We start from the raw sequence: 27952 nt of genomic DNA on the forward strand, positions 1-27952 counted from the left end.
TGGAAGTGGAAAAACGTAAGAAAAATATGGAAAGAGAGCGCAGAGCAGCAGGAACGAAAAGAAAAATGAAGGGACGAGCAAACACAGTGTATGACGGTGCCCTTAGGGTGTGTGAGTGTGTGCTTCATGGACGCCTTTGTTCAGTCGCATCTTTCTTTTTTTGTTTGTTTTTCTCTCTTCGCCTCCCTCTTGTGGATGTCGCCCCTCTTTCTTCCAGTCTTATTCCCTCCTGTTATTCTTATTGAGAGGAAGAAACCCACAGCAAGAGTTGCTCGCTTTTGCTGATCAACGCACAGCACATTAACAAGGACGTGACACGAGTGGAATCGGCACACCCACCCAAAACTGTGGAAGAGGAGAAACTGTGTTGATTCCGATTCCACCGCGTCTTATAACGAAAAAGAAAAAGAAATGCGAAGAACAAAGTCTCGAGGAGGTCTCTGCTGTGTAGATGTCTGTGAGTGCAGAGGCTTATGTACACCGTTGCTTTAAAACAACGAAGAGAGAGCGCCGGACGACGAACATTTCTTTTCGCTTTCGCTACTTCAAAAAAAAGGGGGAAAAGGAAAAGGGCAGAGGTGGCGACTCAGCACAAGGGAAAATGTGGGAGGTTGTAAAGGAGATGAGAGGCGAAGAGAGTGAGAAGCACTCACACACCTGCATGGAAATGTGGCTACAACCAATGTGCGTCAAAACGAGCGAAGCTTACAACCAGACACCGCCCTTAGAGCCGCATGGGTTGTTGTCACTGCCCTTCTCTACCCCTTCCTTTCAACCCCCCCTTTTCTCGGTTCGTTTCTCTTCCTCATATTCCCGTGTGTGTGTGTGTGTGTGTGTGCATGACGTGGGCTTTCTGTCTCCCTCTCTGTTTAGGCTATCACCTTTTTCTTTCTTTAATGTCACCTGTCCTTTCACTTGCAGGTCTCCTTCATGCGCACGCAGCTCCGATGACTCACAATTGGAACTGTCACACCTGCACACGGCAACAGTCCGACACGCCGACACACCCACCCACAGCCTTACTGTGCTGCCTTATTCCACACGGAAAAGAAAACGCGCACAACGTGCCAATAAAATAAAAAATATATGTATGGGCTCTCTAAGCTTCGAGGAGCCCTTGTAGAGGGGAATGCTATCTTGCGCACCGGCACGTTCCTTTCCTTTTTTCTCCATGCTGGGTTATGTTGCTTTTTCACTTCTGGTCTTCTCTTGTGCTGTGTTTTTTTTTTCCTTATTACTACACGTTTGTGAAGTGCTCGATTGTAATTGCCACGGGCTCATTTCTGTCGCCATTGTCTATAACTACACCCCCGACTGCGCGATTCGCCTGTACGGTTCGCCCATCGTCTTATACGAAGACTGGCAAAGAAAAAAAAAAGCATGTTGACAACGGCAAATGCCCTTCATCCGGAGGACACACACACACAACCTTCAAGTCGTGCCATGGCGACTGTAGGCATCAACGCACATGCAATTGTGCGGCTAAACGTGTGTGAGTCGAGGGTGCATCGCACTCAACCTGCTCACGCGTGTCATAATAACGGGACGTTTACCCCCTTCCATCGAGGCGAGAGAAAAAGCAAAGTATCGATGTGGGGAGCGGATAACTGACAGGAAGTAAAGGTCTCTCTCTTCGCCGTCACGCTCCCCGCTATCATCATGTTCTTCCTTCTTCATCGGTCAGCTGCCTGTTCTGCTTCCTCTACAACAACTGGTAAACATACACTCCCCCACGGGCTTTGTCTCGCTGCGTACCGTGGCAGATTTCACTCGCCATATCTGCCTCACACAACGTCCAACCGTTTTTCTTTTCAGTGCCTCTTACTCTACCCAGCGGCAACCTTTGCCACGCCTCCTCCCTTCGCAGCCCCTTCGTCAGTCTCTCTTACAGACTGCTGCAATCCCCCACACCAGAGGCGTACAGATACTCGTCCCACCACAAACACACAAGAAGAACAGATACGTTTCGAGTGAAAAGAAAGGCACAAAACGTGTGCCTTCAGCCCATACTTCTTCTCCCCCTCCGCGCTCAGCCCACTCGTCGTCGCGCCTCTCCTCTCTCCTGCTCAATCGCTTTTGCACGTCGCTCACTTTTCTGTGTGCACTCCCCATCGTTTTGCTTTCACGTCAGACCTCACTCCCTTTTTTCCCCTGCTGTGTTTGCGCGTCGTCGTGCTTGCGTGTGCGATTTACGGCGTAAGACGCAGTCGCTGCTCACGTTTGTCTCTCTGCCTTGCACGCTCTTCTGTCATTAAGCAACCATGACGCTGAACTTTGACATTCTGGCCGGCAACAACGCCGACTGGGGCTTCGACTGCCTTCCTACCGCGCCTGAGCGTAGCCCTGCCCCCGCACTCTTCACGCCCTTCGGCGTCACGGCGGGAAGCGACTCGGACTCGATGATGCTGAGCCCCTCACAGGCGCTCGCACCGCAGGTCATGTCTGGGTCTCTACAGGGCATTACACAAAATGTGCCGCTAAGCGACTACGAGGAGAATGTGTCACCGATGAAGAATGAGTCGCTGAGCATGTCAATGCAGGCAAGCGACCCCGCTGCACGAGCCTACGATAGCAACTTGTACGTTGCGTCTCTGCCCGAGTGGTTTACGGATGCGGACCTGCATGAGCTGTTCAAACGTTTTGGCCCCATCGTTTCTGCCAAGGTCATGTGCCACAAGGGAACGCACCACTGCAAGGGTTACGGGTTCGTGTTGTTCCAACATACTGACGATGCGGCAGTGGCGCGGTCGGAGATGATTGGTCACGTGGTGGGCGGCAACAAGATCCAGGTTCGTCGTGCCCGCTCTGCTGCCAGTGCTCCTCTCACGGAAGCCGCCTCGGCTGTGAGTTGCACCTTTACTGAGTCTCCCGGTACGACGCGCGCATCATCGTCCAACGTAACGCCCATCAACTACGCCGCGCACCTGATGCCAACCCAGCAGCCACCATTTCATCCCCTGTACCCCGCCACCACCGCCTTGACCCCGACCTACGTTCTGACGAACGGCAGGGGTCCTGTGCAGAATGTATCGCCCACGCAGCCGGCAATGTTGGTGGCCATCCCGAACAGTCGCACGGTGGTGCAGGGTGCAGGCGATGTGATGTACATGGTGCTGACATCGCCGGCGCAGCAGATGCAGCCAACCAACGCGATCTACTAAGCACCAGCGCCGCATGCTAAGAGCATCACACCACTCGCGCCAGAGAACTCGAGGTGCTTTGCGGTTGCACCCTCATCGGTCTTGGCGCCCTCCATCTCGAATTCCTTGCTGTCATCCTCTCCCCTTACCCCCTGTTTCTTCTCTCTTCCCTCGGCGTCTCTTTTTTCTCTCCTCCTCGCTTGTCGTATTATCGGCCTCACTTCTTTCGTGTTTTGTTTGGTTTCTTTCCGGCTTCGGCGTTTGCGTCCTACTCCTTCCCATCTCTCATCCCTTTGTGTGTTTCCTTTCTTCTGTCTCTCTCCTTGCTGATACTTCCTTCTCTCCTCCCCCCTACCCGCATGCCTTCTTCTGGTTGTCTTTTGTCTCGTTGTGAGCCTCACGTGGCCCGTGGGGGATTTGATTTTCTTTATTGTGTAACATCTCTCCGTATACTTGCTGTAGCCTCTTCGTCCCACTTCCCCCAGCCATCTTTCCTTACTAAGCTACCTCTCTTTCCTCCCTTCACCCCTCGCTCTTCCTTTCCTGTATCTATCCCGAGTACCCGCGTGCTGAGGACGAGGGAGAGGAAGGCGGGCGGGAATGCCAGGATGGGGTGCTCGTACTTGTCCCCTCGCTACCCCGCATTGGTTTCTTTTTGGCTCTGCTTGCTCTCTCCATCTACCCAAGCCTCCTTTCACACAATAACACCCTTTCTTTTGCTCTCGCCTCCACTAACCTCCCCCCCCCCTCTCTCTCTTACCTTTTCTTTGCTCTTCTCTTGTCATGCGCACTTTTGACTCCTTAGCTTGAAAGTTACTTTTTCGCTTCTTACTCTTCGCCCACACCCCCTTCCTTCCTTCCTTTCCTCCTTCCCTCTTTCCCTCCTTCCTTCCTTCCTGACACGCCCTTCCTTATACATCATTCACCATGATCGCTCTCTGTGTGCTTTTGCTTTGCCTTGCCGACTTCCTTGTCTGCTGCGCGCCTTCATAAACCTCCCAGCGACAGGAAAACAAGCTAATCAACAACGTAAGGCCTCCGACAACGGGAATTCTCCCCTACGAGCACCCCCCCCCACACACACACAGGCCACTCTACAAACCCTTTGAACTGCCCGTACGTGTGTGTGTGTGTGGGGGGGGGGGGGGGGGTGCAGAGCCTTTATGGGTCTCTGCCATCCTTTCTCGTCCTTGCGCAAAAAAAAAAAACAGGAGAAGACACACGCGCACACATATGGCAGAGAAGCAACTTTACCCCTTTCACGTCCCCCTCCCCCTCCCCTCCATTGCTTTGCTGTTTCGACACACGTTTGTCGTGTCATTTTGTTTTTTGGCTTGTTCTTTGATGTTGTTGCCGTGTCTCTATGCGCGTGTATGTCTTCGCCTCTCTCTCTCTCTGTTCATCATTACCTCTTGGAGATCTTTTCGGTAGTGGCGTTATCGTCATCTTCTCACACGTTAAATGTTTCACTTGCTTTTCGTGTGTTTGTTCTCTCCCCCCCCCCCCCCCTCCTCTTCAAAGTAAAAGTGAAGCCGGGAGCCTTCCCACTCACCCGCTCTCTGTGAATGGGTAAACGTGTAGGCATGCGTGTGTGTATGCTACGGACGCAGGTCAGACCGCATAGGCATATGTTCTGTGTTGTCTGCTGTGCCTCTGTGCACGCGTGACGGAGAGCGGTGGTGTTCATGCACGCGCCTGATTCTCCTCCACCCCCTTCCCTTCCCCTCCCCACATACACACCCGCACATACGCCAGAGCGGCTGCCCGATAGACGTTTCCCTTTCTTAGAGTCTCACCTTTTCCTTCCCTCATTTTTCTTTTTTTGTTTCCGGTCTGCGTTTGTACTTGTGCTTTCATTTCTTACCTTTTTCGCTGCTTTGGTGTAAATTGCTGTGGTGCTTTTTTTTTCGCTGTCTGTCCTCGTCGTCGCCGCAGTGCATCTCTTCATTATCCCTCGCTCCCCGTTCACGTCTGGATGTGTGGAGCCCTTTGGGTCTCTGTGCACGATGTGCCTCATGCTGTCCGTCTTCCTGCGCACACCGTACTCCGGTATGTGACCGAAGAGCATACGTAAGAAGCGCCAAAACAATGGAAAAATGGTCAGTGAAAGGGACGATGAGCATGGACGAGGGCACATGGAGAAAACGAAAAAAAAATTTACATTCAGAACAAAACAGAACACAATAAACAACAAAACTTACATACCGAAAAAACAGATACTCAGACACAGAAAGATAAGGGCTCTGCGACTTGTGCCATATCAGCCCCCCACTCTCCGCTTTTTTTCTGGATTTTGATTCTCCTCGCTCTCTGCTCCCCCGCTTCATTCTTTGTGTGTGCGTGTTTGCTGTGTCGGCTCAGTTTTTTTTTTTCAATTGTGCTCCTCGCTTGTGTGTGCGTGCGTCGTGCGGGCTGTAGGGAGATGTTGAGGGTGAATAACACCTGACACGTTGCATTCTTTTTCCTCAAAAAGAAGGCCAAATGCCTCTTCAATGAGGATGATTTTGATTGTTGTGCTTCTGCTTCTCTGTTGGCTGCATTTTTTCTGCTGTTGCTCTTCGCGCACGGTCTTCCGTCGCCTTTCCTTTTTCCTCGCGTCACTTATCTGAGTGAGCGCGCACCTACGCGGAACAGAGAGTCTGCGCAACAGTCTAACAGCGGATTGCCGCGTGATCGCTAGATGGGACTTGCTGACTAACGGAGGGCGATTAGCGGCGTCGGCCCTCCTCTCTCTTTGTCAATGCACGTGCGATGGTGTTTTTGCTCGTCACTCCCTTTGTTGTTTTTCTTTATTGTTGGATTTGATTTTACTTTGAAGAAGTACCTCGTGCGCGTCTGCGTGTGTGTCCTCTTTGGCTTCTTTGTTTTCTTCGGGCACTCCTCCTTTTCCTCGTGCTGCACCGCGTACTTCTTCTCTTTTCCCATGGAGGGCAGTTCTCATTATATTAATAACACAACTCTGTGCTGGTGTGCCAGCACAATAGTGGCATGCATACATGCGTGATGAATGAGCGTGGTGCTGTCAATACACTTGGACTGTCACCCAACATCTACGCACCCATACACACAAGCACAAGCACAAAACAAATCGAGAAATCGTCGTACCTGTCCTTGTCTATGTTGTACACATCAAAGACACAAACGTACTCACATACAAACCGATGCGTACGCGCTGCAAGACGTGCGCCAAGCGTATGGTGTGCATACACACAGACAGAGCTCCCCCCTCTACGCGATGTGTGGACACAGCTCTTTTCGTTTTCCTTTTTCCTTTCGTTTTTCCTCTGGGCACTCTCACACATGCACACGCAAAGGCACAATGCAGCTGCTCGCTTCGACCTTCCCTTTTCCACAGTCATGACAGACAGCATCGGCGAGTTGTTGCCATTTTTCTCTTTCCTGCGTGTGTTTATGTGACGGCGCACTGCCTGCTCAACAACTTCTGCTGCTAGTGCTGTGGCTGTTCATGAGGGAATTCATTTCTCAGAACCCCCCTCCTCCTCCTCCTCCTCCTCCTCCCCCCACCACCACTGGTTTGCTTCCCCGCCATGTGTGTGTGTGTGTGTGTGTGTCATCTTATTCTTACTTGGTAATACGTTACCTTTGCCCTCGCAACACCTGCTACTCCCTGGCCCCCTCCCCTCCTCTTCTCTTTCGTCTTTTATCGTTTCTTTTTTATTATTATTTGATGTACACGGGCCCTCTCCCTCCCCGATCTCCCCTTTCCCCCGCCTCCCCCCTCTATCTCGCACCTTTCCCGGTGCTCTTCTTGTTTGCGCTTGCTCGCCTCCTTCCGTGCTGGTTACCTTTCTCTCCCCCACTCTCGTTCTCCGTCTTTTGTTGCTTCCCTTTTCCGCCCTTCTCCTTACCTTCGCGTCTGTGTGTGTGTGTGTGTGTGTGTGTGTCTGCCTCTCTGTCTTCGGGAATGACGCTGCCTTATTGTGTTTTGGGTCTCTTCACATTACCTTTAGTTTTGCGTCTTTCCGTGGTTTTTGTGTTTGCTTGTGCGTGTACGCATCTCTGAGTGCGTGCGGGTGTCCGTGCCTCAACCTTCGCCTTCCATCTGCCTCTTCACTCGACACGGATGTGGTTGATGCTACTGTCTGTGCTTTGGCTCCCACTCCATCTACGTGAGCAGATGGTCTATTGTTTGCGGCGTGTATCTCACCTGTCTGCCAGTAAGACAGCCCTCACAGACGCATGCACTCCCTTATGTGTCTTCTCTCCTCGTAGTACTGCAGAGTCGATAATGCGTGCGATCTCACTCAAAATCGCACACATAGGCACAGTCGGAGTGCCGACCAACGTAGCTGACGCTGCTTCCCGCCGGCTCCTTTATATTTTTTCTGCTTTTCAGTTTTGTCATTTTAGCGTTTGCTTCGGGTTGGACGGGTGCCACCTATAAAAAACACGCGCCACGTCTTACTGAAGCAGTGGCACAAGACCAGAGACGAAAGCTTGCGAGAGATGGGCAGTTGTAGAAGGCTAAGTTCACTCCGAGACGGTGGTTAGACGGACCAAGTGCAGAGAGAGAGAGAGGTGGATTGTGGCGCTGAACAGAAGCTATCTGAGGACTTGGTTGCCTATTCACTGCATTGCAAGCTGGCCCCCTCCTCCTCTTAGGACTCCTCCACCCCTGTGCCTCCTTCCCTTATCAGCTGTTGAACGAACAGGTTGCCGCTGATGCCCCAAGCCACGCCGCCTTTGACTTCCTTTTCCGTTTGTGTCTTCATTTCGCGGACGTTCTCATCTTCACCTCTCCTCGTTGTTTCGCGGCCGTCATGGCAACCACCATACGGACTTTCTTCCTCTTCCTCTTTCCTCCTCACTTGGCAGATGTCTCTGATGCGCGCCAGTTCTAGGGTGGGGTAGGGTAGGGGGAGGGGTTGGAGGTGGCAGCAAACGTCTCCCTTCACTGACCCCTTTTCTTTTCTCTCCTCGCCACCCGCGTTTCGCTCTCTCTGTCTGTGCGTTGGTGTGTATGTACGTGCGTGCGGTTCCCTCCTTTATTTCTTTTGGTGCTGTTCATCCTTGGCCTCTGTGTTGTTGCGTCCTTATCTGTTCTTGCGATTCCATCGTCTGCCCAGGAGCATCCCGCCGTGGCAGCCCCCTTCCCCACCCCCTGTCGGCACGTTTCTTTGGCAGGATAAACCACCCACACAGTGATACGAACTTACCGAACAACATGTGCACAACATCGACATCGACTAGGGTGTCTATGAAGACTGCGGCAGCCACGGAAAGAGAAGCAGAAATCATACGGACTGGAAACCATGCTCGCGGCGGACACACGTACCAACACCCCACGCATACACATCATTTAGCACCAGAAAAAGTAGATGAAGAACAAAAATTGAAAACAAATGTCTAAAGAGGGTATCGAACACACAATGGACGCGCACACCAACGAGGAGTGCGTTGTGGCCTGACCATCTCTGTTTTCCTTATATTTTCCTTTGCTCTGTCTTCCTGCACTAGCGCATATGCTATTCGTTTGTGGGTGTGTGTGTGCGTGTGTGTGTGTGTGTGTGTGTGTGCGTGTGTGTGTTCGTCTCGGCATCCGTCTTTCACACCAAAGGAGGAGGGACGTGGAGCTTCCGAGGCGACAGAAGGCCATGCTCGCCCAGCACCACACGAGCACCTGTCTGCACTGGGGGTTCCTGCAACTGCGGGTAACAGGCAGCGGCAGCATGGGGTGCAGATGGTGTGCTGTCCCTACTGCTCCGCTGGCCCTGTGGTGCGCCCACCCCCGCCTGTGTTCACCACGAGAGCGGCCGACTCGGCGTTGTGCCGGGTGCGCTGCGCGAGATCTGCGGGCCGCTCAAAGAGCACCGCCGCACTTTGCGCCATGACCGCGCACGCAGTGATGCGATTGCGCACACCTCACCCGCGCTGCATGGAGTTCCCCTCTTGGGTGTTTATCGCTGCCCCCTCTGTGGCCCTTCGGGGGGGGGGGGGGGAGGGCAGGCGATGGGCTCTTTGTGCGCAGGCGCGTGCCCCCCCACGGGGATCCTCTCTGCTCGATACACCCACTCCTGTTAAGGGCGCGCGGCTTCCGGAGAGGGCGGAACGCCCCTACTGCCGCGGACTCATCCCACTGTCGCGGCGCATGCGGGCAAGTCATCCAGACACGCCTCCAACGCATTGTATTGACTGAAACGGACGATGGGGACAGCGAGCCACCCAGTCAACACCGTCGTCCTGAGACAGGCCTTAGGATCCCACACTTGCGAGCACTGTGCGCACGCGCCGTCAAGCACAGCTAGTATGGCGTATCGCATCCGAGCAAGGCGTGAGGACATTCATACCCATCAACCCCACAGCGCATGCCTGCGACATAGTGTGGCACCTCCTACACGCAACTGGGCGGGCTGATGAGGAAACCGATGCCGGAAGAATGACGAGAGAACCTCGACACCGGGTTACGGGGTGCCGCAGCTTGAAGCGACGGAGGGCGAAGCATGGCATCCAGGCAGGGTGCAGGGCCTCAGGGGGCCCTGACCTGAGGCTGGCCGGCCTCCTCCTGGTGCACGTCCGGCATGCGTCTACACCACCCACTACTGCGCACACGACGGCTGCCACCGCTTGCACCCTCGGCCAGGGACCCTGGCCGCAGCCCGCTCGGATCAGGACATGCGCTCCGCCTGAGCCCGTGCGGTGCCGATCGCCCAGCACGTGATGCAAAGGAGGGACGAGGGGAAAAAACGAGAAGAGTCCGCTAGACGCATGGCCCAATACGGCGGCAGGGCGGCTGGTGCTGGATGACTCGGATTCCGCCACGGGGCAGCAGAGAGACGTGGCTGGGCTGTGGTGGTGCAGGCTCACATTTTGCTGACGCCTTCGTGGTGAGGTGGGCACGCTGAGGAAACAATCGCGTTTTTCTAGCGCCTGTTTGGGCAAACAAGCTCCTTAGAGGTCTTACATCATCACCAGCTCCTCTACCTTGATGTGGGGTTTTCTTCTGTGTGGGCTTGATCCTCATTTTCTCCCCTCTCCCTCCACCTTCATGGGTATTATCTGGCCTCCATGGTACGCGTCTTTGTTCACCGTCTGTGAGCGTGTTTCTAATTTCTCCCTCCTCCCTTCTTCCCTGCCTGTCCTTTCTTCCCCCCCCCCCTCTCCCCCGTTCCTGTACGTCTGTAAGGGATCCTCTGTGGAGTTGTTTGACTATACGTCTCACCCTCCCCACGGTGTGTGTACATCCTGTATGTTTTTTTTTGTTTATCTATTGCTGCCGTACTGCACCGCCACCGCCATCCCTCTGCGGCCGTGCTTGGGTGTTTGTGGGTGTGGAGGTGTACTCCATCGCATACACTGATGGCAGTGTGCCGGCGTACCAGCGCACAGTGCACACAGGCTGCTCGTCCTAGCTGAGTGTTGGCATGTGTATGTGAAGGCGGTCTTCCTTCTTTTCGTTGCTTTTGCTCGTCCCATCAGCCCCTTCTTGTTTTCATTGCTCTTATGCCCCCCCTCCCTCTATAAAGTGCCATGGCCCCGGGTGCCCCTGATGAGGGTGAATACGGGTGAACTCGACAGCGCACGCGCCTCCGTGTCTTTGTCCTCTCTCCCACTCCCTCCCCTCCGTTCCTCTTGTCGGGCGTTTTGCATCGTTTCTTTCGACTCGCCACCCCACACTCATCCAACGCACCGCTCATCGTCCCCGTTTGTGCTGTGGTCGTTTGCCTGTGTAGTGCCCCTACTCTTTTCCTTTAATCGACCACCCCTTCACACATAGTGCGCCATCAGGTGGAGGGATGGCACGCGTTGAAGCGCTGTAGTGGCTGCTGGGGGGAAGGGGGTTGGAATGGCGACTCGCACATCTGCGTTTCGCGTCGCGCTGCCTCCTCTCTCTCTCTCTCTCCACACCCCGCTTTACTCGCGGTCGTCATCGCACTTCGCCTCCTCCGGCCTGCCCTTTTTTCTTTTGCACTCCGAACGAGTGAAGTGCGCGGATGGCAAAAAAAAAGTTCCAGCGCCGCTTTGTCATCGTTCTTCCCTCCACCTACGCCAACCCACACCCCTCACAAAAGTGGCGACGCGCGTTAGTGGTTGTGAGACGGTGGGAAGCTCATGTGTTTGCACAACATACGCGACTGAGCGCTTTAATTCACTACGAAGCAATCACCTAGAGAGAGAGAGATTGATTGATGTAGATGTATGTGCATGTATACTGTACGTGTTGGCAGCTGTGTTTCTGCGCTTCTTCCTCAGCGAGTGGAAGAAGCATGACATTTTTTTTGTTAATTTTTCGTGTGCGTCTTGCGGAAGATTTAGTGAGCCCTCCTTCGCATAGTCTTTCCCTGCTGGCCTCCCTGCACATTTTCCTTTCCCCTGACTCTTTGCTGAGTATCTAATCACCATCACCGCTGCTACAGCTGGTGGTCCCCTCTCCCCACAAAGCTCTCCTATCATAATTCCGCGTCTTCGAGAGGCCATTCTGCCCCCAGCCTATCGCTGCCCAAATTACTCCGTGAAGGCTTCAGTGTCTTTGCTGCGCATTGGGTCGTCGGCTCTCCCCACTCCCCCTTGTCCTCTCCGTGCCTACCGACACCCTCTTTTCGCCTGTTTCGCTGATCGCTTCTTGTCGCTTTCCCCCTCTGCGCTTCTCAGGAGTAGTGCGTCCTTAAACGTTCGCGGATACCCCTCCCCTCCCCCTCCGACTTGGAAGGACGGCGAGGGGAAGGAGAAGAGTGTGGCAGGGTCACCGCGAGGCGTACACAACGGTCTCCCGCAACTTCATCTGCAGAGCCTTGGGGAAGAGTTGATGCAAGTTGTGAACCGATGTACAAAATACACCGAACGCGTCGGGACGTACCTGCAACAGAGCGAGAGGAGCACAGCTGCCCAGCAGTCTGCTCACCCACACAGGCACATCGTTTTTTTTTATCAAGAGAACCAAACACTACAAACGTGTAGCCTTCGCACGCTTCTCTGTTCACCCTTTTCGTTTTCCCTCCCCTCTCGTTGCTGCCCTAGTTGTTGCGCACTCATCTCTGCCTCCCTCTACAGAATCGAGGCAGCAGCTCCCGTCTCTGCGTGCGGAATCATCATTCTTCTCCTTTTTCTGTGCTGCTCACGTGCACGTGTGTGGGTGGGTGATGAGTATGATTGGGGTACCCAGCGTCTCAAGAACTTCATCCGTGTCATTCACCCTTGTGCCCCACATTGTGATTACGGTGCCTGCTCAAAGACAAGCCTCCCCTCTCGCTTCTCTCTCCCCCGCCCACAAGACAGACAGAGCACCTCTGCATGGTGGGGGTGTTGGAGGCGTGTGTGTGGGGGGAAGGGGGGGGACTACTGCGACGGCGTTTATGGCTGTTTTTGTGTTTGTGTTTTCTGAATCCCCTCTGGTGTAGTCGCATGCCCCTCTTCTTCCCGCATTGGCGGTAGGGACGACGGAACGGGTTCAACATCAATTCATTTTGGGCCGTGTGAGGGGTACTTTGCGGAGGACCGCTGTGCTGCTGTAGACATGGGCATACTTTGCCTCGTGGAGGATCTTGTACACATCTGCACCGCTTATCTGCAGCTGGGCACTCATGGGTTGCACTGTGCTGTTGCTTCGTTTCTCCTGCTGCTGGCCTGTCCTCTCTTTGTGTGTCGTTGCTCTGCAATCATAACAACAGACACCCACAGAAGTTTCCCGTTCTGATTACTTTGTCTGTGTGTGTGTGTGTGTGTACCGCCCTTCTCGGCCTTTCCCCCACCACTCATCACCACCACGACAGGTATGTGCTTTCCGCATCCTCTGGACTTCATCTACGGAGTGTTGTTTGTTTTTCGGTCTATCGTGTTGTGCCACATATCGATATATACGAGGACACGTACACGGGCTTACAGACTCCTCTCTCTTCCCCCCCCCCCCCAGATGGCCCCAATTTCAGACAGCGGCAGTTCTGCGATGTGAACAGACAAGACGAACGACGCGCAGCGTGCACTTCTTGATGGCTGAAGGGTCCGTTGTACGCGATGGCGGCGCAGCCTCAGAAGCGAATTGTGCATAGCGAAACTATAATTATACAAACGCACATGCACACCTGAGCGACAAAGAGAAAGAGAGAAGGTCCGCTCAGCTGAATCACGTGTACGGGCACATCGTAGTCGCGGTAGTGGTCGCTTGAAGCGCTGTCTTGCCGACTCGTGCTGAGGAGTGAGGAAGCACACAACAGCGTTCTTCGCATTTCTTCTCTCTGCTGTTCCCGTTTCTTCTATGCTGTGAAATGAGGCTGGGGAAAGCCATTTCTCAAGCAACGCACGCCAGTTTAAGTCCGCATCTCAACTTCAAGCTTACCTCATTGCTGACGTCCCCTCCCCTCCCCTTTCGCCGGTTCCTTCTAGCCTTGTCTTCCCTTCATCGCAAAATATATGTTTTGATCTCTGCGTTCTCCTCTCTTTTTTTGCTGTCGACGTTATCTGCAGTGCCTAAGCTCTCTCTTTTGCTTGCGATTGCCCGCCAACTTGTTTGTATTGTCTCTCGAACGTGATTATTCTCTTCTCCTCTGTCGCACTCTCACCTTCGCCCTTCGCTTACTCACACCGTCGCCATTGCTTTGGGGGGAGGGGGGGGGCCTTTTGCTTTTCCTTTCTTTCCTTTCGTCTCTATCGGACTTGTCTTTGTTCTTCTGCGCTTGCTGCCGCCACTCCTTCACACCTCTCCCGTAGTTCCTCCTCCCTCCTTCCTTCCCTCTCCCCTCCGCACCGTGTGTCTCACTCTCCCCCTTGAGTCGCTCTCCCTCTCTCTCACACTCTCATACCTCCCTGCGGATTGCAAAACTTCGAACACCGTATGCATGTAATCGTACACGCACTCTCTTGTGTACTGCATTCGCGCGCGTGGGGCGCTTTGTGCACCGTCGGTGCACGTGTGTGTTCTCCCGCTCCACACGTGGCGCTTGTCGTGTCCCTCTTTGTGTTTTCCTCGCTCCCCTGCACACGCCCGTTTTGCCTACTCTCATCGGAGGGGGCACGTGCGTGCGTGTCTGTATGATGTGTCGTCGGACCGAACAAAGCGAAAGTGCATACGAACGGGGAAAAAAAAACGAAGAAAGACGCATGTAGCAGCGGCTTCGCGTGTGTGTGTGTGTGTGTGTGTGTGTGTGTGTGTGCATTGGCCGTCTCTCTGTCTGTGACTCTACGCGCATAGCAGTCGTGCTATATGTCGCTTCCTTCTCCTGTTTCTCCGACAGCTTTCACCCCCGCTTAACGCCCCCGTGCTTACGAGTGCCTCAGTCCCTGGCAGCTGCCTCGTTAACGTGCGCTGTTCACGCCCTTCCAACTCTTGACCACCTCTGGGATGATGATGTTACCCCCGCCCCCGCCTCGCACGCTTTCTTGCTTCATCGCCCCGCCGTTCTTGTCGCCTTTTTCTGTCTCTTGACAACTTTACCGCACACCTCTTTCTACCCTGCTCACGCACCCTCTCCCTGAGCATCTAACACACACGCGTCCTCGGCAATCCTGCCGTTTCAAACTCATCACCATCAGGGATCACAAAGAGAGAAAAACCGCACCTTAACGAAACAGCAGCAACACGCCCGTTCACGGCAGAAAACGACTCTGCACTTGCAGCAGGGGAACTTCGTGACGCGCCGCTCCCCCACCACCCCCCCCCCTCTCCCCTTCCTCTCTTAATAGAGGGCTTCCCAATCCATCGTAGTGACACAAATCCCTTCTCGCTTCCCTTCTGTTGCCACCATGTTCATTGTGCAGGTAGCGGCGGACATCTTCGGCAGTAAACTGAACTTCGAGCTCAGCTTCCCCAGCCGCCCCAGTGTGCAGGAGATCACTCGCGCATCTGAGAGCGCCTTCTCCACGGAGATTGCGAACACGCGGCCAGAAAACGTGCCAACGCACGCATTTCACATCTCGAAGATCAAAGTGTACGACGAAGACAAGAGCAAGTGGGTGGACCTTCTGGGCGAGGGGCAGCTGACGGACTACTGCCAGCTCTATGCCTTCCAGCCAGAGAATCCATGGCACAAGGAGACGCAGAAGCCAATTCCTCCGGCAACGAAGCCGCCAACGGCCTCAACCGCGCTGAGTCGCAGTGCCGCCATCAGTAACACGCCGTCCGGCAGCCGCGCCGTCGCGTCTACCTCCAACGCCTTGGCACCCTATACCGGTGGCCGCAGCGAGTCGGGATCGGTGCGGAGGCCCTATGCAGCTGGGGCTAGCAGCACCGCCCTGGTTCCCCGCGGCAATGCAGACGCATCTCCGGAAGAGAAGCTGCGCGTCGTCTTCTCCGAATTCGATAACAAGGGAACTCGCATGATTGATGTGGACGACTTTAAGCATGGCTTCCACAACATGGGACTGGACTTCTCCAGTGCCACCGTGGAGGACCTCTTCGAGCGCACTGATCTCAACCACGATCACCGCATCTCCTACTCGGAGTTTGAGCGCTTTGCGCGTCTGTACCCGATCATGACAGACTGCCTGTACTTCCGCTCGAAGGCTTTCTGGGAGGAGGACCAGATGCGCAAAGAGATCCAGGCGGAGGTGGAGGCGGCGCACAAGTCGGAGTCTACGCTGGACCAGGCGCAGCGCAGCCTGGAGAACGCCGAGGCTGACGTTGCAGACGCTCAGAGCGCTGTAAAAACCGCCGATGACGATTTGCGGGAACGTACAGACCGCATGCGCGACCTTGCCAGAGACATGGAGGAGGCGCGCAAGGCCAAGGAGCGGGTGGTGCGCGAGAAGAAGGACCGGGAGCAGGATCTCGGCGCCATCAGGGAGCGGGAGAAGGAAGCCCGCAAGGATCTGCAGGACCTATCTCGCGACTCCGACAAGCTGGACCGGCGCGCTGCTGCGCTCGTGAACGACGCGGACGCGGCCGATGACAAGGTTCGCCAGCTGCAGAAGGCGCTCGAGGACGCGAAGCGCATCGCGGACCGTGCACACCAGGCGGCCGAGCTAGCAGCGGTGGAAGCCGACCAGGCGAAGGAGCGCGAAAGGGATGCCGCCATGGAAGCGGACGCGATTGCGCGCGACATCCCAAAGGCCGAGGACGCCGTGCGTATGGCAGACCGCAATGTAGCGTCGGCAGACCAGGTACTGCGCGAACTGGACAGTGCCGGCAAGGACATTGGGCGACAGGCAGATGAGGCGGCTAGCCGGCGCGACGCCGGCGAGAAGGCTGTGGCCGAGGCACGGGACAAGGTGATGCAGAGGGTGCGCGAGTTGGACGCAGCGCGCAACGCCGTCGCCGACAAGGACAGAGTCATCAAACAAAAAGAGGCGGAGCTCGAAGAGCACCGTCGTCAACGTGAGCTCATCACACAGCATGAGCGGACCCTCATCGAACAAGAGTTGCGCCTTCGTGAGCAGCGCGACAGTCTGGAGCAGCGCGAGACAAAACTCATGTCGGAAGCCAGCAGCTACCTTGGAAGCATGCGCATCAACCTCGCTACGCGCTCCTACTCGCGCGACCCCGGCGGCTACTGAGTCAGTGCTAGAGGGGCATAGGACGATACACCTCCTGCGTGGGCGTGGGTGTGTGCGTGTGTGTGTGTCGCTAAAAATGCCCTCCTACGCTGCCTCACCGCGTTCCCCCTCTTTTGCTTGCTGTCGTTTTCACTAGAAGTAACCGCGATTCATCTCTACTCACGCGCTGCTTCGTTGGTGACGCTCGCGACATGGGCGCACTTCACTTCGCACCCGTGCGCGCCTGTGAGTTTTTCGTGTTGAGCGCATTTTCTCTGGATTTACCGCTTTGGTGTGTCTGTAGGTGTGTGTGTGTGTGTGTCTTTCGCTGTTTTAGATGAGCAGTCGCGCACGTCGTTTGCGTTGTTGTGAGGTCACTTGCACGTGTACGAGCCCGCGTGTCTGTCAACCTCTGTGGGTGCTTGGTCAGTTCATCTCTCCCACCCCCATCACATTCATTGCTCATCCATTCCCATCTTTACCCGCCACGCCTATTTTTCTAGCGTTGTATGCGGGTACGTGGGGGGGTGCTGCCATCAATTAAGCTGGCTGCCTTTCTAGGACAGAGCAATGTGCGCCTCACCAAGTGTGAGCGCTTCCTTCGTACGCGCTCTGTAGTGTATTTTTCCTCGGGTTAGACCAGGCTGGTGGTGGTGACGCCTTTTCACAGGCAACAACACGGGAGCACACTTTTACACATGCAGAAGAAGAGATGGCGACCAGATTGCCCTCTTTCTTTTCCGAGTCCTCCGACCCGCTCGTGTGTATGTGTTTGCGTCTTGAGTGTGGTGGTGGTGGTGGTGGGGCGACACGACCAGGACTCGGGGCTATGCACCATCATCATTAAACGAGCGTTTCTTCTTCTTTTCCTCGCTCTCTTCCTTCCTTCTAGAGTATACGACCGCCGCTTCTTCTCCGTTGGTCTTGTGCTTTCTCCTGTTTGTTTCGTTGTGTGTCACTGTACGTGGTGTGGTCTTGATTGAGGCCATGGAAAGAGGGTAAGTGGTGGTGGTAGAGGGGGGAGGCTAGACAGAAGAGTGGCGCCACAGAGCGGCATGAGGGCGGCAAATACTTCCGCCGACACAGTGCTTTAGACGTTGTGGTGTTGACGCTCATTTCTACCACGTGCCGGAGCCTTTTCCCTCTCAACGATCAGCCCTCCTTCCCCCCATTCACCCTCTTTCTGTTCCTGTTTCGCCCTCTCCATAGATGTTCTTTTCGTTTGTTTGTTTATTTCGTTTTGCGTGCCGTTAAGTTGTCTGCACTGTTATCCTCATCGTATTGGGGGGAGGGCACTGGCCGGCTGCTGTTGCAGAGTGCTGTGCAACTGAAAAACAAAGCGATAGGCGTGCCCACGGACCCGAGGTTGAAGAGAGTGAATGCCTCCAAAACAAAGAGCAACTGAGGCACGGTGAGTGACCACGCGTGCAAGTACACTGTTGCGCGTCGGCAGACACACAGGCTGGTACGCTGGAACAACAAGAGGGTCAGTGTCAGACACCTCAACCACTATCTTCTCCGATAACTACGTCGTGTGCTGGCGTTGCTGCTGCTCTCGCCGTTTGTATGTTTGCCATGAGCGCGTTTGTGACCGGTGCCCGCATCTCTCGCTCGCACAACGTTGCTGACGCTCTCGCTTCCCCTTCTCCCCTTCCCTAGACGGATGGCAATCAGAAACACGGTGCCCTCAGGCGTTGATTAGGCAAGGAGGGAGTAGGGCTGAGAGGGAGTGGAGTGTCGGGGTACATAGCTCTTGCGTGGGTGCCCGCTGAACATCCCACCGTCTCCCCACTGTTCTCCCATCACCGACGCCCATGATCAGTCGCTCGTAATAGCTGCTGCGACTGGTGCTGTCCGCCCCTATGGCCTCACACTCTACGCCTCTCCCTCTTCCTCTCCCTCCGCCTTTCTAAAATGGCCTCTCACCATCTCTGCGTGCTGATGCTCTCAAACGCCCACAAAGACGCGCGCACAGCCACGCACCCCACACACAAAAAGTCTGGCAAGGGCGCTTACGTTGGCAGTGGGCTCCCCTCCCCCCGCTCTCGCTCCATCTTCCTCATCTCTCTCCGTCTCCGTGCGTGTGTGTGGGACAGCACGTGAGGCAGGAGACAGAGTGTGTGGGTGGGCGTTTGCCGACCATCGTGTAGAAAAGGCGATTCCCTCCCCCGTCGCATATCGCATCGCACAAAGACGTTGTCCTTCGTTCTTCTTGCCTTGCATGCGCATACATATGCCTCCTCCCTCCCTCCCTCCCTTTGCTTCTTTCCTCGCCTTTCTCTTTCCGCCTCTCCTCGCTCTCGGTGCAGTGGGGACGGACTCGTCACGGTACTCCGCCGCCATCACCACCGAGCCAACAATACCAGACGATCTACGGTGTTCTCCAATAGAAAAGAGGAGACGGGCAGCGGTGGCTTGATGCAGAACGACGATACTGTTCACGTGTAAATCGGTTGTGCGGTCTGTCAGCCTTCCTCCTTTTCCCATCTAACTCTGTCTCCTATGGCACCTCTAGTAATGTGCTGCTGCCGGCGCGCTTTCACGGCGGCCGCAGCCGCCGCTACCTCATCCTCCGCGTCCTCAAGTGCATCGGTAAACGGGCGGCCCTTAGTCGCTGGTGCTGAAGCGATTGAACAGTCCGGGGAGGCGGCGATGCGCAGCCTGTACCGGCGTTTACTCAAGGCGGGCGAGGAGGGCAGCATGATGCAGCGCTGCCTCACGGTTAACTCGCTGAGCGACAGCTTAACATACGGACTGCGGCTTCTGCGTCTGCATCGTGGGCTGACCACAGTGGACGCTATGGCCCAGCAAACTCCGTGGTGGCGCGTGGGGAGGCGTGCGCGCCAGGGTTTGACACGCCGCTACTATGCGTGGAGCCTTCAGTCGCTGCGCCTGCAGCTGCGCAGTCGCAACGCAATCGCTGACGTTCTGGTGTACTTGCTCTTCATCACCATGTGCTTCCTTCTCTACGAAATCTACTATACGTGCCGCATTGGTGTAAACCGGGCCGAGGAACGCTACCGCACACTCGCCATCCCTATTATTCAGACCCTGGACGCCCTCGAGGCGGCACAGGCGCGGAAGCGTGAGTTGCGCAAGGAGATGGAGAATGACATTGTGCGAGAGCGGTGAGGGCGTGGTGGGCGAGGGGCACGTCACCGGGCAGGCACTCGTGTGCGTGCTCGGGTATTCTCCTCCTTCGCCCTCCCCCCCCCCCCCTCCAGTGACTCCCTCCCTTGCCTTTCTCCGATGCCTCGGTGCACCTCAGCAGTCTGCAGGATCACAGACTCACTCACACGCTGGTCCACAAGCATTCCTCATGCACCACACCTAGCACAGGTACTGCCATCGCCGTGTGTCTGCGTGTGTATGTGTGTGGATCTCATAATACACGTTGCACACAACTCAGTGTACTCCTAAGAAAACATGCCAACTGCGACCGCGGCGACGGTGACGCCGCGGGGCGTCTGTGAAACAGAGGAGGGGAAGGAGCAGCGCAGTGTGAACAGAAGTGCCGTCGCCTTCTTCAAACACCTCCACCCCTCTCTCATACCTCCTCGTCAGACTCGACTCTATGTCATCGCTTCGTACGACACACATGAAGCCCCGCTCCTCTTCACTCTGAGTCTCTGCCTGTCCCTGGTGAGCTTTCGTGCACATGCGTAATTCGTCCCGTCTCCCTCCCCTCCACCGCCATCTCCTCCTCCACCGATCACTGGCTGTCCGCCTTCTATTCAACTGCACCCCAACGCGTTCACTGTGTCTGTGCCTGTGGAGGTGTGTCCGCACATGCTGGGAACAAAGGGCTGCGGACTCACCAACACTTTTATTAAGCAGCAGTATCCACCTCTGGATCGCTCGCTCTCGCTCTCTCGCTGTGGGGAGGGGGTCTTCGAGTGAGAAGAAGTGGTCTCTGGCCATCTCCCCACAGGCCAGTGTATTCGTCACCCACACACACACACACACACACACGCAACTACGCGGTCCCACTGCCTGGTGTTGTGGATTTTGTGGAACTACTCATCTAACAGCGTTCACCATTGGACACCTGTATGGCGGCGGTACAGCAGCAGCATGTCAGCGAGGTCGTCGAGTACCTTCAGCTGGCGGGACGGCGCTACCGCGAGCATATAGAACTCCTCCGGCAGGAACAGGCAGTGCGAGATGCCCAGCGTGCGCCGTTCAAGCCTAAAGTATCTTCGTACGCTCAGCGGATGGGCAAGACTTCTCTGGAGCGGCAGTCGTCGTCCATCGGCGCGCGCCTGCACGAGCTTCACCAAAAGAAACTTGCACTACTGGAAGAAGAGGCACAAGAAGAGGCGAAGCGGCGCGCAGCGGCCGAGGCGCAGGACTGCTCATTCTCTCCAGCCGTCACGGCACGCGCGACGCGGTCTCGTCGAAGCGGGAGTGACGTAACAGTGGCTCTCATACGATGGGGAGAGCAGCGTCGCGCCCGCCAAGCCCGGGCACAGGTGGAGGCGACACGCAACGAGCTCAGCAAGGTGTCCGCCACGCCGCACATCACGGCGTACGCAGAGGAGAAGGCGAGAGCCGAGCGTGGCCGTGTTTTGGTTGAGGTGTCCCTGACTGCCGAGGCTGAGGCACGGCGACAGCGCCGTCGAGCTGCATTCGAGAAAACGTACCCCGCCTCCTCCAGGGGAAGCACCACCTCAGCAAGACGCTTCTCTCCGTCCATCTCGGCCTACGCCTCGCGCATCGAGTTTGAGGAGGATGTGGTGAGTCGCCTATATGAGCGCCACGGCAGTCGCGGCCACTTGGCGCCGCATCATCGCCTTTACGACGAGGAGGATGCCCTCCACTGCACCTTCCAGCCGAAGCTCTCTGCTCAGTCGGTGAAGCTGTCACGACAGTACTACGAAGAGGAGGGCGAGGCGGGCACAGATCCGTGCGAGCGACTTTTCCGCAACACGCGCCGCACGCCCAAGTACCGGAAGTCGGCGCAGCCGAGCGTCTTCAGCAGACAGCCGGAGATTAGCCATGCGTCACGCCGCATAGTGGAGGAGCGGCGTCGGCAACTGGCGCTGGATGGCCAACCGAGTGCACTGGGTGACAGTCCGGCTAGCCGCCTGTGCCCGGGTAGCACCAGTGTCGTCGTGACACATGAGAAAAGGGCCTTCAAGAGGGCTTTGACGGCGCGAGAGGTTGAGGAGCAGACAACGCCGACCTTCACCCCATCTGTGAGCCCCGTATCGGAGGAGCTATGGCGTCAGCGGGTGTCGGCCCTGAAGGCGAGCGGTGTGGCTCGCAGCACCAAGGAGGCGCGGGAGCTACTGTGGCGCAAGGCGGAGAAGCGGAGGGAGGAGGAGGTGCTGACGTTACAGGAACAGCGGCGGCGGCAGGAGGCTGCAGAGTGCACCTTCCGACCCAAGGCTGGACGACCGCCCCAGCGCCGTGCCGGCTACGTGGCGATGCCCATCGAAGCACGAACAGCGCTGTGGGCTCAGCAACGTAACCGTCGCCTCGCCGACCTGCGCGCTGAGCTCAACGAGAGTACAGTCGAGGAGTGCTCCTTTCAGCCTCACATCGATCCCGTCTTCCCGCTGCCCCGCAGTGACGCCAAACCGGCGTGGGGTGTGGAAGCGTTCCTGGAGCGGCAGGCGGAGGCACGGCGGCAGCGAGAGGAAGCGGAGCAGTGGTGGCGACCGCAATACGCACGAGCGCCGGTGCCCAAAACCTTATGTGTGTCTCCTAGGTGCTTGCCGCCCTATCACGGTGTCAGCCAGTCTTCGCAGCAGAGAATAGCGAGTGCTTCGCGCAGGATCGCCTCTGAGGCAGAGGGTGAGGGGGAAGAGGAGGAGTCATTTGAGCAACACTGGATCCGTCCGCCAGCGAGCACCTCTTTGACCGCGTCTTCGTTCTCGCGAGTGTCGCAGCAGGACGTGCCTTCGGCAGACTCATCGCCGGCCAACGTAATGCGGCAGCCGCCAGGTGTCTTTTTCCCGCACACGACCGACATCCCGCGCAGAGGGCCGTATCAGTGGCGCCAAACGACGGCCCCCGGCGGCCCAGAGGCTGCTGTCGACGAGGACGGCGCCAATTGCACCCCCGCGCCCCTCTCGTGGCGTAAGCCGCTCCGCTACCAACCCGTTTCGGCGACTGCGGCAGGGCCGCGCGCGCGGTCATTTGCGCTGTGAGTGCTGACTGCATGGCGTGCTCCAGTGTTCTTTTTCCTTTGGGAGTTGTGCGCCGAGGGTGAGCGAGGAGTGTTTGGGTACGGGCAGCAGAGCAAGCCCATACTATCCTGCTGCCTCCCACTCCTCCCTCTCCTCGCTGCCACCGCTGGTTGGCCAATACGCCACTGAGTTCGCTCTACGTCTTCGTTGTTTCTCCTCTGTGTCTCTGTTTCTTTTCCTAGATGCGGCTGAGTGGCCGTGCTTAGATAGTATAGAATGCGTCTGACGGTGGGACAAGGGAAGGAGGGTGGTGCGGCACTGAGGAAAGGGCCACAGGGGGTGCACGCTTCTGTGTGTCGTTTACTCGTTGTCCTCTTTGCCTCCCCACGCTGCCCACCGGCAGACAGGCACACGCGTGCACCCACACACAAGGAACGAGAAGAAGAGCAACAGCCAACGTACAAGGCACATCACGCTGAGCATGTGAAGGCTGTAAATAATACCGGACATACGCATGGGCACAGGCCGACACGAACAGTACCGCGTATGTGCCATATAGCGGAGGAAATTATTCCCTCACCCCTCCTCCTGCCCACCTATCTTCGTGCCGTTTTCCCGCCACGTCTCCCATCCCCTTCATGATTGCCTTTTGATTTACCCCGTCCCCCTCCCACTCATACTCAGTGAAAGGTTCGGTGTGGGGACTGCATACGTCGAGTGGCGCCTCCTGTCGCATGTGGACCAGCAGATGTGCAGACACGCAAGCCAACCACACACACGTAACCAAGAAACAACGCACATAGACAACGTAGGGAAAGGACCCTTCAACACTGGTAGCGCTCGCTACACGGACCTCCCCCACCACCTCAGGGACTACAGTATGGGGGAGCGCATTACGGTGGCTCTGCGAGTGCGCCCGTTTCTGCCGCATGAGGATGAGCCCAGCTGCGTGGTGGTGTCGGCAAACCAAGTCTCCGTTGGCGCCGGATGTCTCTTCGCCTTTGACCACGTCTTTGACGAGACGGCCTCGTCTGACGACGTCTACGTCGCACTGGGGCAGCCGCTGGCGGACTTCTTCTTGAGCGGCTTTCACGCGTCCACGATCGCCTATGGGCAAACCGGCGCTGGAAAGACGTTCACCATGGACGCGCTGCTCAGCGACACCGTGCAGGAAATCTTTTGCCGCCTCACAGAGGACGCGGAGACGGTGCAGAGCAGCGGAGACGTCAGCACGACCGTCTCCGTGACACTCAGCGTCCTGGAGGTGTACAACGAGTCCATCGGCGACCTCCTCGCCGCAGCAACGTCGCAGCTCCCGAGGCCGCAGACGGCGTCGGTGGTGGGCGGCACCGTCTCACAATCCGTAGCTGTTCCCGCCCCAAGACGGTCCTCTGGTCAGGCCTTAGGCACACGCCAAGAGCGGAAGCCATCGCACCGACGCGCTTCTGCGCCAACTACCCCGTACCCCAGCAGCTCCCTCGCCCTACGCGAGGATCCGCACGGCGGCGTGTACGTGGCGGGCCTCACCGAGGTGCAAGTGCACAGTGAAGCAGAGCTCTTCACGCTAATTGACGGCGCCATTGGGAATCGGAAGACAGCCTCGACGCTAATGAATGCGACAAGCTCGCGATCGCACTGCGTCGTCACGCTCACTTTGCAGCGACGTGGTTTGTGTTCGCGCTGCTGCTTTGTTGATTTGGCTGGGAGCGAGCGCCTGAAGAAGTCTCTCGGACTTGCTGGCCCATCCGACAGACCTGGTGGGCTAGCATCCCCGGTCGAGGCGAGTCTGCTGCCGAGCAGCACTGTAGCCACGCGCATGCGAGAGGGCATCAACATCAACAGTGGGCTGCTCGCTCTGGGCAACGTTATCGTGGCACTATGCGAGAAGAAACCCTACGTGCCGTACCGATCCTCGAAGCTGACACGCCTGCTGCAGCCGATGCTGGGCGGAAACGCTCGTACGGCAATTGTCGCCTGCGTCTCTCAGCTCGCATCGTCGCTGGAGGAGACGCTGAACACACTCAAGTACGCAGACCGCGCGAAGCGCATCCCGATCAATCCGCACTTGGCCATTGCGTCAGTGAATACGCCCGTGGATGCGAAGCAAACAATTGAGGTGCTGCGGGAACAGCTGGAGGACGCACAGCGCCGCGTAGTGATCGCCGCCGCCACTAGCGCGGGCCCGCGGAACGCTGCTGGATCGCCTGAGATGGGAACATTGCCGTCACCTTCGACGGCCCTTGTGCGAGAAGTGGAGCACCTGCGCGATCTCCTGCAGACGGAGCGCAGGGTGACGCAGAGGCTCGAAAACGACGTGTTTAATGCGGAGTACACCGCCATGATCGAAGTGGAGAAGCGCAAGGCGTTGGAGGCGCGAGTTGCGCAGTTGGAGGCGACGATTGCAGATGTCCTGCAGGCAAATTCAGAAAGGCCCATCGGGGCCAGTGCTGACAGTGGCACTGAGCACCGGGCTGCTCTTGTGCGGAGCCCCCGCAGTGGCCTCACGATGAACATGGTGCATTGCCCGCAACTAAAGGAGAAACGGGACACGGGTCGACTAGAGGCAGCCCTTGTGATGGATGGAGACTGCAGTGTTGACGACCTCGCCGCCACCTCAACTGCTAGCGCGGACGACGACCCCTTCGTGGTGCAGCTCAGAAAGGAAAATGTGGCCAAGGAAGACCAAATTACGCAGCTACAGGAGAACAATGACGTCTCTGCTCAACTCGCGCAGTACGAGAGAGAGCTACAGCGCACCCTCATCAACCAGACGCACCTGCGCGCAGAGCTGCGCAAGGCAGAGGCCAAGTTGGAGAAGTCCGAGATGGCACGTGAGCAGAAGGAGCAGGAAAAGGAGAAGCTTCGCGCCGCCTACGAGGAGCGCCTCCGCCGCGCTGAGACAAGAACTGCGGACTACTGCCGCCGCGTCAAGGAAGCTGTACAGCAGATGCGTGAGCGCCAGGAGGATCTCGACAACACCCGCCAGCTGCGAGAGAAGGTGACAGAGCTGAGGGAGGAGGTGTCCCGGCAGCGGCTGCGTGCGCGCACGGCTCAGAAGGCATCGTGGCAGCTCAACGCTGCCCACCAGCAGGAGGTTGCGCAATTGCAGAAGCAGCTACAGTCGTCAACCTCACAGCTGACACTACTACATCAACGCATGGACCGCAAAGACACGGCAATCGCGAAGGTGCGCAAACAGCTGGCGGAGCAGCAGGTGGAGCCCCAGCCCCCCCAGCAGCGGATGCATTCGCCTCTCTCTCTTCACCAGCCGCCTGAGAAAACATCGTCTCTGACGCTGTCCTCCTCCAGAGCTACTCCCCCATCGCCCGCACTCGGCGACACCCCGCCGCGCATCATCAAGGCTCGCAAGAACCCCCACATGACATCGCCTCCGCTGCACTTTCATATCGGTGGTCCCCACCGCAGCATCAATGTGAAGTTGAAGAGCTCACGCGACGGCGACGCGACCCAGTCAACCATCAACTTCGAGCTGCAAGAGCTAGAGCGAATGGAAAAGGAGTTGGCAGAGCTGCTGGAGTACCGCCGCATCCTCCTAACCGCTCAAACAACTGATGCCTCCAAGTGGAACAGTGCCAAGGAGGGTTTCATACGGCGGCTCTCGCAAGTTCACGCTGCACTGCAGTCTAGTGAGCCGGGCCAGTCCGAGCACACAGCCCTTCTCAAGGAAAAGCACGATGTGGAGGAAATGCTTCGACAGCTGCAGGCGTTCCACCACATGTTCGCTGATGCCGAACAGCAACTGGCCGAATTCGATAACCGCATCGAGAACCTCAACGAAGCACGCAAGTTCCACACACAGCGGGTTCGCCGACTGCAGCGTGCAGTGGCGAAGCCGCGTGGCGACAGTGGAGACATGATAGCGGAGGAGAAGCACCAGCCGTCTGTGCGGGACATCCGCACGGCGTGTGCAAACTACACTGCCGATGGTACGTCAGTCTCTCCTGCACCGGTAGTATCGTCGAGAGGAAAGATGGAAGACATGCAGGTCTAAGCGACAGAGTAGTAGTAGGTCATGCTTCTCGCTGAGGAGTCCCGCTCGCTGCGTGCACTACCCTAACATGCATAGAGCTCATGTACATATGCGTGTGCGTGTGTGTGTGCGTGTGTGGGGCGTGGTGACTGAGGCTGGCAAAGGAGTGAGTTTGGCGTACATACCGAGAGCTTCGCACCGCGTTTTCTGGTTGTACGTGCTTGGCTGGGACGGCGTGGTATCGAGCTCACTTGTCACAGCAGCTGCGGTGCTGAGGGAGAGAGGTAGGTAGGGCCTCACATATCTGCACACCGATCTGCCCACGCATGTATCAAGCAGTCTGTACATGGGCATCGCTCCTCGACGTACTGTATGTTCACGTCCCCCCGCTGTCGCTGCCGCTTTGTTTACCTTTTGTTTTTCGGTCACACACAGATACCCACATCGTCCCCGTATGCCCTGTGCCATGATGCGCTGTGGAAAGGAGGAAACGGTTGAGGGGACTGAGGGGTTGGAGAAGGGGCGAGGGTGTGTGGGAGTAGCCTCATCTGTCTTGCTCTCGTGTTGGTGCTGCTGTGTATGCATGTGCTCCGCTCACGTGGTCGTGGTCGTATGGACACGTTAAAAAGCTTGTGCTGTTGCCCCCTCCCCCTATTCAGCCTCTCCCTCTCCTTGTGTGTGTGTGTGTGTGTATGTGCGTGTGTGTGTATGTGCGTGTGTGTGTACGTGTGTGTGTGTGTGTACGTGTGTGTGTGTGTGTATGGAGATTACTCACGTGGCCTTTGTCACCACCTCCTGTAGCTCTCACGCACGCACCCACTCCTTCGTCTCTCTCTCCTCTCTACTCGCAAAGTGACAATGTGCTTGACGGAGTAAAGATCGAGGAAAAGGGAAGCCAAGGCGTGGCATTCCACCACCACCACCACAACTGCTGCTGCTGCTGCTGCTGCTGCGGTTCTCCACTACGACAGGCCTGCACGTGTTTGTGTGGAGGAGTCTGCGGCTACCACGCGGCCCAACACTGCCGCTTCCCCCTCCCTCCCCCCTCATGGATCCTCTATCCTCCTTCCTTCAACGCTCCCTCTCTCCCCCGCATCCTTTGCATCACGTGTACATGTTTGTTTCACTCCTGTTGTGGTGCGTAGACCATTATGACTTCACGTGTACAGTTGGGCTGACTATTTTTGCCACTAGCGCCTCTCGACGGCGTCGTGAACGACACGGGCAACTACACAAACAACCGATGGGAAAAGAGAGGCGCGTGC

The 27952-nt window shown here is 56.7% G+C and overlaps 5 protein-coding genes across 5 annotated transcripts; all 5 read left to right on the top strand.

Moving 5' to 3' along the window:
• Nucleotides 1-2261: 2261 nt before the first annotated feature.
• LBRM_09_0110 (RNA-binding protein 5-like protein) lies at nucleotides 2262-3161 on the top strand (the record flags this gene model as incomplete). The annotated part of the gene is made up of 1 exon (XM_001562577.1): nucleotides 2262-3161. One exon carries the CDS (start codon nucleotides 2262-2264, stop codon nucleotides 3159-3161), a length of 900 nt encoding a protein of 299 aa, XP_001562627.1.
• An 11673-nt stretch (nucleotides 3162-14834) lies between these two features.
• LBRM_09_0120 (conserved hypothetical protein) lies at nucleotides 14835-16583 on the top strand (the record flags this gene model as incomplete). Its single annotated transcript, XM_001562578.2, has 1 exon — nucleotides 14835-16583. One exon carries the CDS (start codon nucleotides 14835-14837, stop codon nucleotides 16581-16583), a length of 1749 nt encoding a protein of 582 aa, XP_001562628.1.
• A 2631-nt stretch (nucleotides 16584-19214) lies between these two features.
• Nucleotides 19215-19694, top strand: LBRM_09_0130 (conserved hypothetical protein; the record flags this gene model as incomplete). The annotated part of the gene is made up of 1 exon (XM_001562579.1): nucleotides 19215-19694. One exon carries the CDS (start codon nucleotides 19215-19217, stop codon nucleotides 19692-19694), a length of 480 nt encoding a protein of 159 aa, XP_001562629.1.
• A 920-nt stretch (nucleotides 19695-20614) lies between these two features.
• LBRM_09_0140 (conserved hypothetical protein) lies at nucleotides 20615-22717 on the top strand (the record flags this gene model as incomplete). The annotated part of the gene is made up of 1 exon (XM_001562580.2): nucleotides 20615-22717. One exon carries the CDS (start codon nucleotides 20615-20617, stop codon nucleotides 22715-22717), a length of 2103 nt encoding a protein of 700 aa, XP_001562630.2.
• Nucleotides 22718-23444: 727 nt separating this feature from the next.
• LBRM_09_0150 (putative kinesin) lies at nucleotides 23445-26708 on the top strand (the record flags this gene model as incomplete). The annotated part of the gene is made up of 1 exon (XM_001562581.1): nucleotides 23445-26708. One exon carries the CDS (start codon nucleotides 23445-23447, stop codon nucleotides 26706-26708), a length of 3264 nt encoding a protein of 1087 aa, XP_001562631.1.
• Between the last annotated feature and the right edge of the window lie 1244 nt (nucleotides 26709-27952).

This window comes from Leishmania braziliensis, chromosome 9 (genome assembly GCF_000002845.2).
Source record: "Leishmania braziliensis MHOM/BR/75/M2904 complete genome, chromosome 9".
Taxonomy (NCBI): domain Eukaryota; phylum Euglenozoa; class Kinetoplastea; order Trypanosomatida; family Trypanosomatidae; genus Leishmania; species Leishmania braziliensis.